General features: G+C 42.0%; 1 protein-coding gene across 1 annotated transcript in view; it reads left to right on the top strand.

The window, feature by feature from the left end:
- The window catches only part of KIF6 (kinesin family member 6), a 125,947-nt gene extending 113,164 nt beyond the window's left edge, over positions 1 to 12,783 (top strand). The window contains 2 exon segments of the mRNA XM_032216948.1: positions 10,215 to 10,304; positions 10,885 to 12,783. Coding sequence (XP_032072839.1) covers positions 10,215 to 10,304; positions 10,885 to 11,014 — 220 coding nt within the window. The 3' untranslated portion in view covers positions 11,015 to 12,783.
- The last annotated feature ends 2,396 nt before the right edge of the window (positions 12,784 to 15,179 follow it).

The raw sequence follows: 15,179 nt of genomic DNA, 5'->3' as shown, positions 1-15,179 counted from the left end.
GATACATGATTGGAAATTTGAATGTATGTTGCATTCTAAAAATAAAATATCATAGTTTGATAATTCCTTAAAATAGAATGCTGTAGTTTACAGAAAACTATGTAATTTATCTTGTCATTATGGATAAAAATTTCTGTGCCAAGTAACCTGAGTCTCTCGGTGTAATATTTCACAGTCATCCATTTCTTATCTTTTATTATCTTTAAATTAGAATCAGATAGGCTTGTCTTACAAAATAAATTAGGCTTTTAAATCAAGAAGGTTCTTTGACAGGATTTCAAAGAGAAGGCTATCCTCTGTATGCTGTGATATATGGCTGTTCTAATTTTTAAATATATTATAGCTTCAGGTTGTCTTCTCTTCTTTCCAATTGTCTTCCTCTCTGCTTCCTTCTACCTCTGGGTACCTCTACAGTTTGAGAAATAGCAAACAAAACTAATTACATTTTGTGACTAAGCAATTGAAATAAATTACTTGCCAGAAAAGACAAATCTAATTTTTATCAGGTAAAAATGAAATGTCCTTAATGAAGTTTTAAAAAAAAAAAACTTTGAGAAATTAAATTCTTTCTTCATTTACATAGAAAACCGTTTCAGTGTCTTCTTCCATGCTTAACAAAGATATCCAATTTGAATGTAGTTACCTTACTTCCAGCACACAATTAACTCTAACCAGGTCAAAAGCCATCATTTTAGGAAATCTCCACATCTTGATTGTCCAATAAGCCCTTGTACCAGGAGAATATTAACAAGATTTCAGTATCCTAATATTCCATTCTCCATTGTTCATTCAGACTAGTGTGAGTATGAAAGGAAATGGGGAAAAAGAAGTACTCCAAACCCTGGTTAACCCCAATATTTGAAATTCAAATCCACTCTCATTGGCTATTTTTGTCCTCTCTTTTAACAAGATATAACTCCCTCTGCACACAATAATTCTTCCGTTCTCCAGTCTCAAAGGTAAAATTGCAAGTCACAGTCATATGATATTTAACAATTGAAGAGGAAGTAAGGTTGTAAGTACATCATAGACATGTGTTGTGTCGCTCAATGGCCATATCCCTTAACAACAGAGTTGTTGGTTCCATTTGTGGTTGTTAAGTAAGGACTGTATTGCATCTTACATCTTTCAAGCAAGTCACTTAATATCTGTAGGAAACATACTTTTGTTTTTCATCCCACTGACCTGGGATGTTCTCATGCAGTAAACAAAGCAGACATGCAGCAAGAAGTGAGGATGAGTTTCAAGTTCTCAGTGCATCTCTACCATATGCATTCCTGGTTCTTCCATTCAACTTTTATGATACACTTAACAAACTAATGATAGAGTTTGTACCAGTGATGGGTTGCAGGTGCTCCGCTCCAATACAGGCGTACCGGAGCCTGCTGGAAGCACCGGGTACCGTTCCGGTATGGTGCTCCGGAGGGCCCAGCCGCCACCCGAGCTCCTTATCTGTCCTTTAAGCCTTTGGCGCTTCTGCCCACGTGCATGGCATGTACAGTGCCTGCGCGACACTCCACCAAGCAGCTGGAGCATCGCGGAAGCTTGCAGAGGCATCGCAGGCGGGTACGATGCATGCGCGTGACACATGCGTCCATGTGGGCGACGCCGGGCCCGTTCCAACCATACCAGGGATCTGGAACCCACCACTGGTTTGCACTATATACATTTTAAAAAGAGACTCCTATAGGCATTGCGGGGTTAAATCAATGCTTCCCAAACTTTTTCTTTCATTACTTCAAACTATCAGAAAGTCTTTTTTACCCAATGTAAGTAAAACACTTTAGGTCAGTTTCAATGTCCCTGTTGTGACTGGGTAATGGTTTTGTGTGTCATTACCCAAAGAAAAAAGCACTTTTACCAAATTTTGGATAATGTACCCAGATTTGGGAAGCACTTGGCTAAAAGCTTGTTCCTGCTTTGTCAGCTTTGTAGGCAGGAAATCTTTGCTTTAGTGGAGTCAAACGTCTTTGACCCTGTTCTCCAGTTAGGGAGAAATGCTTTCTTGGGTCTTCTGACACGATTGAGAGATGGTATTTTCCATTCCATCTTTATTTATTTATTTATTTTGGTCAAACTAACTATTTGGAAATCAAAGGAATGAATTTAATTTCAGAACAGAAAAATAAGAATGCCTCAAGTTTGCCATCTAGTGGTTAAATTGTAAAATAGACATTTACATTTTGAATTGATGTTTAAAATAAGGACATATCGAATGCTAAACCCCAAAGTCATCCACAGTGCTTTGTCACTTTTGTTTCTGAGACATATATAAACAGGAATTTGGATTTCAGGCATGGAGAAAAATATGTGAGATCTGTTAAAAGGTACAGAAGCAATAGTGAACAGTGAGGAGGTTTTTGTATGCTGCTTAGAAATTGAAATGATTTATTGTGGCAATACTTTAGAGAGTATTGCAGTTAAAATAGGTTGAGGAATTAATAAAAGTACTGTTATTGGTATCTACTATTGCCACTCAGCCATGATGATTGCTTTTTACACTCGAATTGCATAAAGTAGCTTTCAAATGCGTATGAGGTAAATGTAATAGGAGAATTAAATTACCTTGCAACCACAATACTTCCAGGAAATGCCCGGCATATTTTGCTAACAAGTTTCTCCTTCAGAGAATGGAGCAATGCATAAACTATCAGCTGTTCTTGACTTCATACTAAATACTAGGAATAACTTAACTAAGGAAATGTAAATAACAGGACACTGGGGGCTGGAAATCTTCATTTTATAGCAACTAAATTTTAATGTAGTCAAATGCATATCTTGGACATAAAAACCATATTTTAATCAATTTGTGTATATGTAGGATTCTGTGATATATCAGAAATGGAAAATAATCCAAATCATAAAAGAAGAATATGCAAGAATCATCTGGTTTTATATAAATAATGTTGAAAAAGCTGAAATTCAGGATGGGCTGCTACTGGTAAAAGAAACAGAAAAAAACCTTTCTTAGATATATTCAGAGTAAAACAATCTGGAGTTAAATATGCTTAAAACTGTAGAGATGAGAGTGGATTTTAGGAGGAGCCATATTATACCACCTCTTACTATAATTAACAGCACAATATCAGTAGTAGAGTCCTTCAAGTTTTGGGAGTCTATACTGTAATCTCTCAGGACTTGAAATGGCTAGTTGATATTAGAACCATCATTAAAAAGGCACAATAAAGAATGTTCTTCCTGCCTCAACTCAGAAAGTTCAGACTGTCCCAGCAGATGTTGATAACAGTTCTACACAGAAATTATTAAATCTGTTATTTGTAGTTCTATAACTGCCTGGTTTTGTACAGCAACCAAACAGGATAGGTACAGACTACAGTTAAAAGTGTAGAAAGAGTGATTGCAATCAGTTTGCCTTCCATAGAAGACCTCTATATTGTCCTGGTCAGAAGGAAGATTGAGAAGATATCTACAGAACCCTCGCATCCTGGACATAAACGGTTTCAACTCCTCCCCTCAGGAGGCCACTATGGGGTATTGCATGTCAAAACAATTAGACACAGCTGTAATATTATCATTTATCCTTATTAGATTGATTAGATTAGATTGCTTTTATTTATAGGCCGCCCTTTTCCCTGAGGGGACTCAGGGCGGCTTACAACCTATAGGGAGGGGATACACGTAATGACATATACAGACAATACATAATTAAAAAATAGAAGCAACATTCATTCATCATTCGGGTGGGGACGGATCCTAATCTTTAACCCCAGGCCTGGCGGGATAGCCAGATCTTAAGGGCTGTGCGGAAGGTCTGGAGGGTGGTGAGGGTACGAATCTCCACGGGGAGGTCGTTCCAAAGGGTCGGAGCTACTACTGAAAAGGCTCTCCTCCGCGTAGTTGCCAGTCGGCACTGGCTGGCAGATGGAACTCGGAGGAGGCCTAATCTGTGTGATCTAATCGGTCGTGAGGAGGTAATTGGCAGGAGGCGGTCTCTCAAGTACCCAGATCCACTACCATGAAGGGCTTTATAGGTGGTAAGTAGCACCTTGAAGCGCACCCGGAGATCAACAGGTAGCCAGCTCAGCTCGCGGAGGATAGGTGTTATGTGGGCGAACCGAGGAGCACCCACAATCACTCGCGCGGCCGCATTCTGGACTAGCTGAAGTCGCCGGATGCTCTTCAAGGGCAGCCCCATGTAGAGCACGTTGCAGTATTCCAGCCTAGAGGTCACAAGGGCATTATTATCTTTTTTACTCCCCCATCACATTGGTATTATTATTATTATGACAATTATTATTATTCTGTTGTTTTGTATGTACACTGAAAGCTTCTGCACCCCACTTGGCCAAATACAGTTTTCTATCCTGTCCTTTCCTATCCTATCCTATCCTATCTTACCCTACCCTAACCTACCCTATCATGTGAAAGAAAAAAATAATCAGCCTATCAACTTCTTACTGAAGACAGCAAGATGTTACTGAACATAAAGAATATCCTCTTGCTTTCCAATACTACTTTGCTGATGTAGCTTATGAACTATGGTGTGGTAGCAACTTTCAAATCTTACTGCATTCAATTACCTTCATGAAAATATTCTTTTCTGTCAATCAACATTATGAAAATACTTTTCAGAAACCATGTCCAGAATATGGAATGCATGAAGAAAAAAGTTGTGGTCTTGGGCAGTCACCATCTGCTGCAACTGTTTCTTCAATAGCAGACATAGCTGAATGTACTGCTAATCCTGCATGCAGGTTGTTCATTAAAGCAGCCCCTGAGGCCCCTACTGGGGGACGCATTGCCAAAGCAAACATTTGCGTTTGAGAGGAGCAACAAATTCAAAAAGTCACTGAAGCTGCTTTGCAATCCTAGAACAACTGTAAATCTCCAACAACTATTTTGTGAACACAGCTACATCATCACAATAGTGGAATCATCAGAAAATGATACCAACACTTTCTGAAGCTTGGAAGATGGGGAAAGAAGGAACATTGTCTTGCTTCCATATTTTGACTTTTTCTATGGCAGATCACAGACTGTACAGATGAAATGCTGCTAACTTCAATGAAAGAATCCCACTACTACTTTATTCTGAGTTCTTCTAAACTGAATTAGAATTCATTGTAGTGTTAAAAAAAGGGGGATTAAATGTTCAGACTGAATTATTATTTAAAACAATGCTAAATGTGAGATTTTTTGAGATTTGAGATTTTATTAATATTTGTAGGCCGCCCTTTTCCCTGAGGGGACTCAGGGCGGCTCACATAAAATCGGGGAAGGGGAATACAGACATTAAGATAAGACATATAATAAAATAGTAAACAACATACATTCATCATTCGGGAGGGGAACTATCCTTGTCCCCAGGCCTGACGGGCGAGCCAGTTCTTCAAGGCTGTGCGGAAGGCCTGGACGGTGGCGAGGGTGCGAATCTCTACGGGGAGCTCGTTCCAAAGGGTCGGGGCTACTACTGAGAAGGCCCTCCTCCTTGTAGTTGCCAGCCGACACTGGCTGGCCGATGGTATACGGAGGAGGCCTAATCTATGTGATCTTATTGGTCGCAGGGATGTAATTGGCTGTAATTGGCAGAAGGCGGTCTCTCAAGTATCCAGATCCACTGCCATGTAGGGCTTTATGGGTGACTAATAGCACCTTGAAGCGCATCCGGAGATCGACAGGTAGCCAGCGCAGCTCGCGGAGGATAGGTGTTATGCGGGTGAACCGAGGTGCACCCACAATCACTCGCGCGGCCGCATTCTGTACTAGCTGAAGTCGCCGGATGCTCTTCAAGGGCAGCCCCATGTAGAGCACGTTGCAGTATTCCAGCCTAGAGGTCACAAGGGCCCGGGTGACTGTTGTGAGAGCCTCCCGATTCAGGTAGGGTCGCAACTGGCGCACCAGGCGAACCTGGGCGAATGCCCCCCTGGTCACAGCCATTAAATGGTGGTCAAACGATAGCTGTGAGTCCAGGAGGACTCCCAAGTTGCGAACCCTCTCTGAGGGGTGTAGGATTTGACCCCCCAGCCTGAGTGATGGAATATTGGTCGAATCTCTGGGAGGGAAACACAACAGCCACTCGGTCTTTTCTGGGTTGAGCACGAGCTTGTTAACCCTCATCCAGTCCATAACAGCTTCGAGGCCGCGGTTCATCACGTCTGCCGCTTCATTGAGTTGGCACGGGGCGGACAGATACAGTTGAGTATCGTCCGCATATTAATGGTATCTAATCCCGTGCCTGCGAATGATCTCACCCAGCGGTTTCATGTAGATGTTGAATAGTAGGGGGGATAAGACCGAGCCCTGAGGCACCCCATAAGTTAGGGGCCTAGGGGACGATCTCTGCCCCCCACTAACACCGACTGCGACCTGTCCGAGAGGTAGGAGGAGAACCACCGCAACACGGCGCCTCCCACTCCCACCTCCCGCAGTCGTCGCAGAAGGATACCATGGTCGATGGTATCGAAAGCCGCTGAGAGGTCGAGGAGAACCAGGATGGAGGAATGTCCTCCATCTCTGGCCCTCCAGAGATCATCGGTCAATGCGACCAAAGCGGTTTCTGTGCTGTAACCGGGTCTGAAGCCTGACTGGAAGGGGTCTAGATAGTTTGCTTCCTCCAAGGACCGCTGGAGCTGGAAGGCCACCACCTTCTCAACAACCTTCCCCAGAAAGGGGAGGTTGGAGACTGGACGATAATTATTAAGGATAGCTGGATCCAAAGATGGCTTCTTCAGGAGGGGTCTCACCACCGCCGCTTTCAGTGCGGCGGGGAAGTTCCCCTCCCGAAGTGAGGCGGTGACAACCGCCTGGATCCAGCCTCGTGTCACCTCACTGCAGTTAGTGACTAACCATGAGGGACACGGATCCAGTACACAGGTGGAGGTACTTACAGCCCTCATGGCCTTGTCCACATCCCCGGGGGTAACGTCTTGAAACTCAACCCAGAGTTGTTCAAATTGATCCTCCTGTGCCTCGGCTGGAGCTGCAGGGATGGAGTCCAAGTCCGACCGAAACCGAGCAATTTTGTCCGCTATGAATTGGGCATACTCTTCGGCTCTGCCCTGCAAGGGTTCCCCCGCTTCCCTTTTGTTCAGTAGGGAGCGGGTTATCCTAAACAGGGCGGCCGGGCGGGACTCAGCGGACGCAACCAAGGTGGCTATATGGGATCTTTTTGCAGCCCTAAGTGCCCTGGTGTATTCCTTGGTGCAGGTGGTTACCATTGCTCGGTTCGCTTCGGACTTATCGGACCTCCAACGGTGCTCTAGGCATCTCCTCCGGCGCTTCATCTCCCGGAGTTCCTCGGTGAACCAAGGAGGTCTCCGGGATCCACCGCCTCGGAGGGGCCGCAGTGGCGCAATCCGGTCGAGGGTCTCCGATGCTGCCGAGTGCCACGCAGCAACCAGAGTCTCCACCGGACTGTGGGCGAAAGTGTCAGGAATAACCCCAAGCTCTGTCTGGAACCTTGACGGTTCCATAAGACGCCTGGGGCGGAACCACCTGGTCGGTTCCTCCTCCCTACAGTGGGGGTTTGGTCTCCGAAAGTCGAGCCTCAGTAGGCAGTGGTCTGACCACGACAGGGGTATGATGTCGTTCCCCCTCAGACCAAGATCACAAATCCACTGCTCCGAGAGAAATACAAGGTCAAGCATGTGTCCCGCCGAATGGGTTGGGCCTCGAATTACTTGGGTCAAGCCCATGGCTGTCATGGAAGCCATGAACTCCTGCGCCCCCTCCAAGTTTTCACCGAGCGACGGCAAATTAAAGTCCCCCAGGACCATCAACCTAGGGAACTCAACTGCCAGCTCGGCTACCGACTCGAGGAGCGAGGGGAGGGCTGCTGCAACACTGTTGGGAGGCAGGTACGTTAACAGCAGACCCACTTGACCCTTGAGGTCCAACTTTAACAGCAAAGACTCACACCCGACAATCTCCGGAGCAGGGACCCTACGAGGAACTAACGACTCTCGGATAACAGCGGCCACACCCCCACCCCTTCCCTGGGCTCTCGGCTGATGTAGCACCTGAAATCCTTCTGGGCACAGTTCTACAAGGGGGACTCCTCCCTCTGGGCCCAGCCAGGTTTCAGTAATACATGCCAGGTCTGCCCTCTCGTCTAAAATTAAGTCCCGGACGAGAGGAGCTTTATGTACAACAGACCTGGCATTTAGCGACAACAGCCTGAGACCAGGGTCCTGACTGCTTACGCCATCTGGTCTCGGAGTGGGACTCCTAGGGCCGGAAGGAGGGATCTCTGTAATGTAGCGAACCCTCCTTCCCCGGTAATGGCCTGCCCTAAAGTCCCCGCCGTATCTGCCTCTCCCTGTTACGACCGTAATACCCCGACCCTCTCCCGTGTCTCTAGTCCCCTCAACCACCCCCGTGGCCCCCGCATCTCCCGGCAGGTCCTCCGAATCATGCGTACTCATACACTCTTCCAAGCAGTCCCCACGTGAAAGTTAAAAAAACACAAAATTTTACAACAATATGGTTATAAAAGTGGGCCATTCATTCATCTCACACATATCTCATACATATCCCATACAAAGAAAGAAGAGAAAGATGAAAGAAAAGGGAGAAATTAAAAATTGCGCAATTGATTAATTTAAAGTGCGAGTTCAGGTGGTAAAAGTCGGCTCTCAATGTTCAGAGTTGAAATGGCTGAGGACCAGTTATAGTTCAAGCAAAACATATGGGGGAGTGTCTTATAGCCCCTCTCTTTTTCTATAACTTTGTTAGTCAGAAGGTCCTGTGGGGGTTCAAAACAAACCCGCGGTGCAATCATCATCTGTCCACCCGCAGTACAAATCCAAAGTTTTTCTTCTGGAAATAGGGCCACTTCAAGAGATTCCCAGTGGCACACCATTAAAAATCAATGGTAAGAGATGAAACAGGCGTTGTACTTGCCTAGAGACCCCATTGCTGTTTCCAAGATGGGGCTTGCTCCCTCAGTGTTAAATAGCCAAGGCAGCCTGAAAAGCTTCGGAGTCTCTGAGGCCAATGGGATCTTCCAGGTCTGCAGGATCCAGAGATGGTCTTTCCAGTTCCGCAATCCCACAGCAGACAAACGGAGGGCAGGGGTGGGGGAGGCAATGGGGCCGCCGAAACACGACACCACTGCCACCGAGCTGATATTCCTCTCCTCGCCGCCGAACAGCTGGTGTAAATAAGGTAGCACGGAGATCGCTAAAGCCGCCCAAGCCTCCACAGTCCGCGGCTGCAGTGTCCTAATGGCCCGAAGATGGTCCTGGGGGTGGTCGCACAATCGTGGGGCGCTCCCGCCGCTAGCAAGCACAGTTAGAAGATGGAACAGGCGACAGAGCCCCCAGAAAACGCCGCCGCCATTTCCAAGCCGAAATTCTCCTCTTCGCTGCCGAGCGGCCCGACCAGCATGGAAACCGCCAAAGACGCCGGAGCCCTTGCGGTTCGGGGCTATCCCCAAAGAGGTAGCCCCTACCGCTGACTGATCTTTTTGGGCTCCCTGGGTCTTGGGCTCCCCGAACGAGCCTCTTGTGTTGTATTTTAAAGATATTACCCGCGGTTTTTCCTGCATTTTCGTCGCTAGTTTTGGAGCGGACAGAGCCTTGCAGCCATCTTAATCATCGCACATGCGCAAAAAAAAAAAATGTCCTGATGAAGTCTCTTTAAGAAATGTACTTAGATGACAAAACTAATTTGATGTCTTCAGCTGTCAAAATATTTAAGTTTTCGCTGTCTTCATATATCTTCCTCATGAATTAAAATGGTAATTGAGTAGAGTTTGAAATTGTTTGCATAATAAAAGCTCTATGGTTAGACTAACAATTATTGTATAGATTTAAAGTGTAAATTACAGTGAGAACAGTGTAGAATCTCATGAAAGCAAATTATGTTTTCTCTAGATATATGGTTGCAAAATGGAATGTTCACACAATTTACATTATAATTTAATAACAGCAAGATGGATAAGTAGGCTTTCAGCAGAATAACTATTGTTCAGATACATAAAGAAGACATCCTTATTTTTCCTTTACAGCATTACAAAAACAAAAAATGCTACAGAATTTAATGCATCTCAGTGTTTATTTATTAAGTCTTTAAAAGAAGAGTTTGTGATCATATTGCCTACTGTATCACACCAATCTAGTTTTTGAATTGGAATCTTTATGAAATTAAATATTATTTTCATTTTTTATTGAATTATTGGGTAGAAAATGCCATTTGTAAAATATGGTTTTGTTGCAGCCACCTGAAATGAATTCAGTTCTTTCTCTTCCCAGGGTTCCAAATAACAGTAGAGCCAGCTCCAATGAACAGTCAACTGTGCAGAGCAGTGTGAGCAGACTCAGCAACTCAAATTCACAAATGAGGTATGAGGTAGTTACACCTTTTGAGAATCTAGATTCTAGAATATTCACTGAAGCTGCCTTTGTCACGAGAATGGGGCTGTGCATGCTACCCTTGTTGTTGTCACATCTATATCCAGATGTTTATAAATTGGCCAGATGACCTAAATTGGGAAAACTATATGCGGTCAGCTGGGGCTTCTAATTACATGGAAAATGGTTAAATGTAAATTCCTTCTTTAAAACTGATTATCGCAACAAAAGACAAGAGAGCTCGTAGTCATCCAGGCACTGCTGATTGCAACATTCATAAAAGTATTTAGGAGTATAGGAGGACAGCAGGAAGAAGATATGGAAGAGCATACATCTTTTTTTAAGGAGCTCCCGGCATCTATAACCATGTTCCAAAGCCGGGGGGGGGGGGGGGAGGTAACCTCCTTCATTTCAGTGGAACTTGTCAATGAGTTCTATCTTAAGCCAGATAAAATGAAGCAGAATAAAGCAGAATTCAGATAGGTGAAACATATATTCTGCATAAGGAAATTCAATATCCAACTCAATCTGGAACAGCAAAGACAACTGAAAATCCACTTGGTTATTTCAGGATTTCACAAGATCCAAGCTCTACCATCCCTTTCACAGGAGATCGTCAAACTGATGCTGATATTATAGCTTTCATTAGAGCTAGAAAGAACCTCTTACATAAAAAAGGTAATTCTTATTCAAATTGTTAGTTGACCAATGATATGTACAATAAGCTTTAAAAATTCAGTGTTATCAAGATTTATAAAAATTAGAGAATTACATTGAAATTATTACATATTATCATTTATAGTGTTTTCCCCCTCTTTTCTCTCTCAACATATTTGTTTTGGCTTTTAGATGGTATAGTCTTTCGAAAACAACGTATCCTTTTATAATTTATAAATAATGTGATATAATTAAAAAAGCAAATTTCCTCTGCCATTGTATTATGTTATACCTTAGATTTTACTTGTGGTGAACCTGAAAGGAGCTGAAAGAAAACCAAATAAGGTCTTTCACAAAGTGTCTTTCACAGGTGGGGTAAATTGAAAGGGGCTAAGTAGGGGTCTCAAACTGGCGGCCTGCAGGCTGGATGCATCATGCGCAGGCCACACCCACCTAGCTCCACAAAGGAAAAATGTGATATGTCACATGATGCAATTAAGTTTGATACCCATCAGCTAAAAGGTTTGTAAGAAATATGTTGTAGTGGAATCGAAAAGCAGGAAAACAGTGAGTGGGAAATCAAGATGAAATTAGATAGATTTGAAGTATTGAAGGCATACAGTTACCAGAGTGATTCAAGGTCACTTCAGATGAGTTGGTGTAGAAATCATTTTACAGAGAAAAAAACATAGTGTGGAATTTGTCTAACCAATAACTAGTAGAAGAGAATGACCCAATGTGGTCTACTAAATTCAGAATTTACTTCCTCAGAGGAAGTTTTTTTATTGTCTCTTTTGAATGATGTGTAAATGTGGTTTATATCTATGTTGATGGCTGATTTGTCTGAATGCGAAGCTTCCAGGAATTCCCTGGGATTTGGGGATTTAGTTTGGTCTACTCTAGAATGCTTAAAGGTTTCCAACTGAAACTATGGTTGAGTCTGCCCATGTATTGTGAAAACTGGGGGAGTTTGCATCATGTCTTCTGATTAGTTGGAAGTTGACTAGTTGGCTGAAATGTATGAAAAGCTGCTTTCATATTGTGAAAATAATTTAAAATATTCTTGAAACCAGAGAGCAAAGGAATATTTTAATATCTTGCATCCCTGACAATGCCTCTATAGACATTAATATATTGTAGAATATTGAATTAATAAGCAAACAATAATATTCTATTTAGCCAATTTGATAGAATCTGAGAATGCTAATATGGAGAATGACAAGTAAATATTGGGAATTATTTTTGTGGGTAGAAGCTCTATCAGAGAAGCTATCTTTTCAAATATCAATGAAAAGTAGAAAATTGGGTGTTCCATCAGGATGTTCTGCTACACTGTATGTCAAGCTCAAGGCCCGGGGGGTGGAAACAGTGAAGGATTGGCCTGCAGTACCTCTGCCAATGAAAACGGAGCTAGGGAGGGCTGCATGCGGCTGTCTCGAGCTTCATTTTTTCTGACATAGGGTTGCAGAAGGCCATTGCAGCCGAAACGGAGCTCGGGAGCCCATTTTTGCTGGCAGAGAACTTCGGCCACCAAAGGGATGAATGACATTGAGCTGGCCACAACCACCCTGGCTATGACCACCCAGGACCCCCAAGGTCAGAGGGCCACAACTCCCCCTGACACCCCTGCCTTAGACCATAAAACAAAATCATTTTGTTTTAAGAAATAAGAAATTAACATTCATATTCATATTGTGAACCATTGATACTTCTCAAATCTAGTGACTCAAAAGTAGGCTGGGATAATATCCTAAAAGATGGAGAAAATGATAAGTAAAAATCATAGAAAGTTAACATATTCAAATTAACCAAATTTAACAACACATAGAATGTAGTTTTATATAGCCTTCAAACAGTATGTTCATACAAGCTATTTCAGTCTCTTAGATCTATATTCTGAATTGAATTTTAATATAAATTGGTTCCTATGACTGTCCCTGTCTCTACAGGTAAGTAAGTAATTACAAGTAGGACCTAACTGCATAGGCATCAATATATTTAGTTGCAACTTATATTACCTGTGAAGTGTAGAAAGATTCCTGATCCTGGATTAAGTCTGCCAGATTTGTCACATTCCAAATATGAATTAGTTCCTAGATGATAAAAAAGACCATTTCATTCTGATCATTAAAAGTAGCACATTAAAAGTAGCACGTTAGGAAACATACTCAATATCAGAGACAGAGACCTAATGGTAAAAAAAGAACTATTAATAAAGGAGTAAAAGATTACTTTTAATAGAGGTTTGCAGTGACAGGAACAAATTATACTGAATATCTAAAAGCAGTCTAATTACTGAAGCCGTAGCTTTCCATCGACTCTTGAGTGCTGATGACAGCATTATTCATCAAGCCAGTAGCACCTGACTTGACAGATGGTGTTAGCATTATCCCACAGTAGTGTTTTAATCTATCTCTTTGGTTATCAGCAATAATTGTTGGGTGTAAATAGAGAGGTTACAAAACCCTCCTCCGTCCAGAGCAAATATTCTACTCACTTAGACTTAAGGTGTCATATGTCTCAGTTTAATGAATTTCTTATTAAGTTCTTTCTTCAGTTGAATTAATGTTTATTCCCCAACGATCATGGAATAATTACAAATTATTACAAAAAATCAATTCTTGATTTTTAAGCTACCCCATTTTTAGCTTAAGAAAAGATGCATGTTTTCAAGAAAAATAGATTCGGCCTTAAAGGTGCCTATCTAATTTTTTTATAGTAAAATAATTAGAAAAATGTTTACAGGAAAAGTACACAATTAGAGAAACTTGCAGGGCCATTCAAATGTCAGTTTCAGCAATTACATAGCATGAAGAATCTGAACTACAGAATTGCAGAATAACAGAGTTGGAAGGGATCTTGAAGGTCTTCTAGTCCAACCGCTTGGTCAAGCAGGAGCCCCTATAAAACTCCAGACAAATGGATGTCCAATCTCTTCTTAAAAACCTCAAGGAATATCTGAGCAAGGAACTTCAGTTTGCAAAGATCTTTTCCAACATTTTACTATAAAATCTGTTCAGTGTACAGAAATTATTTGCTGTGATATCGTTATAAAAATAGCTAATATAAAATAGCATAATCTTATGGATTCCCTGGGTTGCTTCAATTATTACAGATTTTTTACAGTGAAGTACTCAGTATTGAAATAATAAAAACTATGATAATGTTAAAGAATAGATCAAGAACCACTAGTTTGTGTTCTAAATAATGTATTTTAAGGAAGATAAATGACTTTTTTTCTATACCCTCCTCTCTCTAGCAGCTACTTGTGCTCTCCAAAACTTACTTCAGAGAATCAAAGGAAAATTTCTGAACAATTTGAAAAAGGCAACAGTTAAAAGAAAAAGAACTCATTCAAATTTCTGCTGATCTTCTCCCGATTTCCAGCAATTCATTTTCTTAACAATAGTTTCTCACAGATCTGTGGTTTGTTTGTAAATGTATAACAACTGTCTCTGGCAGTTTCATTGCTGCCATTATGCAGATAGATAGATGATAGATAGATGATAGATAGATAGATAGATAGATAGATAGATAGATAGATAGATAGATAGATAGATAGATAGATAGATGACAGATAGATAGATAGATAGATAGATAGATAGATAGATAGATAGATAGATAGATAGATAGAAGCATAATGCTAGTCATAGCAGCTCTGCTCTGCCCTCAACCAGCTCACAAAATTCCAGAAAATTTAACAATAGATTTTCTTAAATCAGTACAAGCCAGCTCGAGCATACCTGACCCACATAGTTGAAAAGGATCCCTATTCCATTCATAAAGTTTTTCAGTAGGAGAGAAGAATCTGCTTCCATAAACTTAACTGATTTCATTCATTTTAGAATCCACTTCATTATTTATAGAAAAGGAGGAGCTGAGTGATACATGGCTGCTGACCTATCCTGACTAAGAGCACGAACTCCCAAAGCCGATTCCCTGAAGATGGCTTGATCAGAATGAAGATGATGCACACCACCATTTTCAAATATATAGTACCAGGCAGTCAAACTTTTGAAGTTTTATCCTTTTCTGTCTGAAGAAAGTGCAAGGCAGTCTTAAGAAGGTCTGAATTATCACAGACTCAGCTGCACAGAGCTGCTTAAAACCCTGGTCCAAAAGAAAAGAAATTTGTATGGGAGAGCCACTCAAGAGGTTCTTCCTTTAGAAGTTCCAGTTGTGGCAAGACGACTTTGGCTCAAAGATCTA

The sequence above is a fragment of the Thamnophis elegans genome, chromosome 4, assembly GCF_009769535.1.
Source record: "Thamnophis elegans isolate rThaEle1 chromosome 4, rThaEle1.pri, whole genome shotgun sequence".
Taxonomy (NCBI): domain Eukaryota; kingdom Metazoa; phylum Chordata; class Lepidosauria; order Squamata; family Colubridae; genus Thamnophis; species Thamnophis elegans.
The sequence above is the reverse complement of the archived record's forward strand: the minus strand, read 5'-3'. Positions and strand labels throughout refer to the sequence as shown.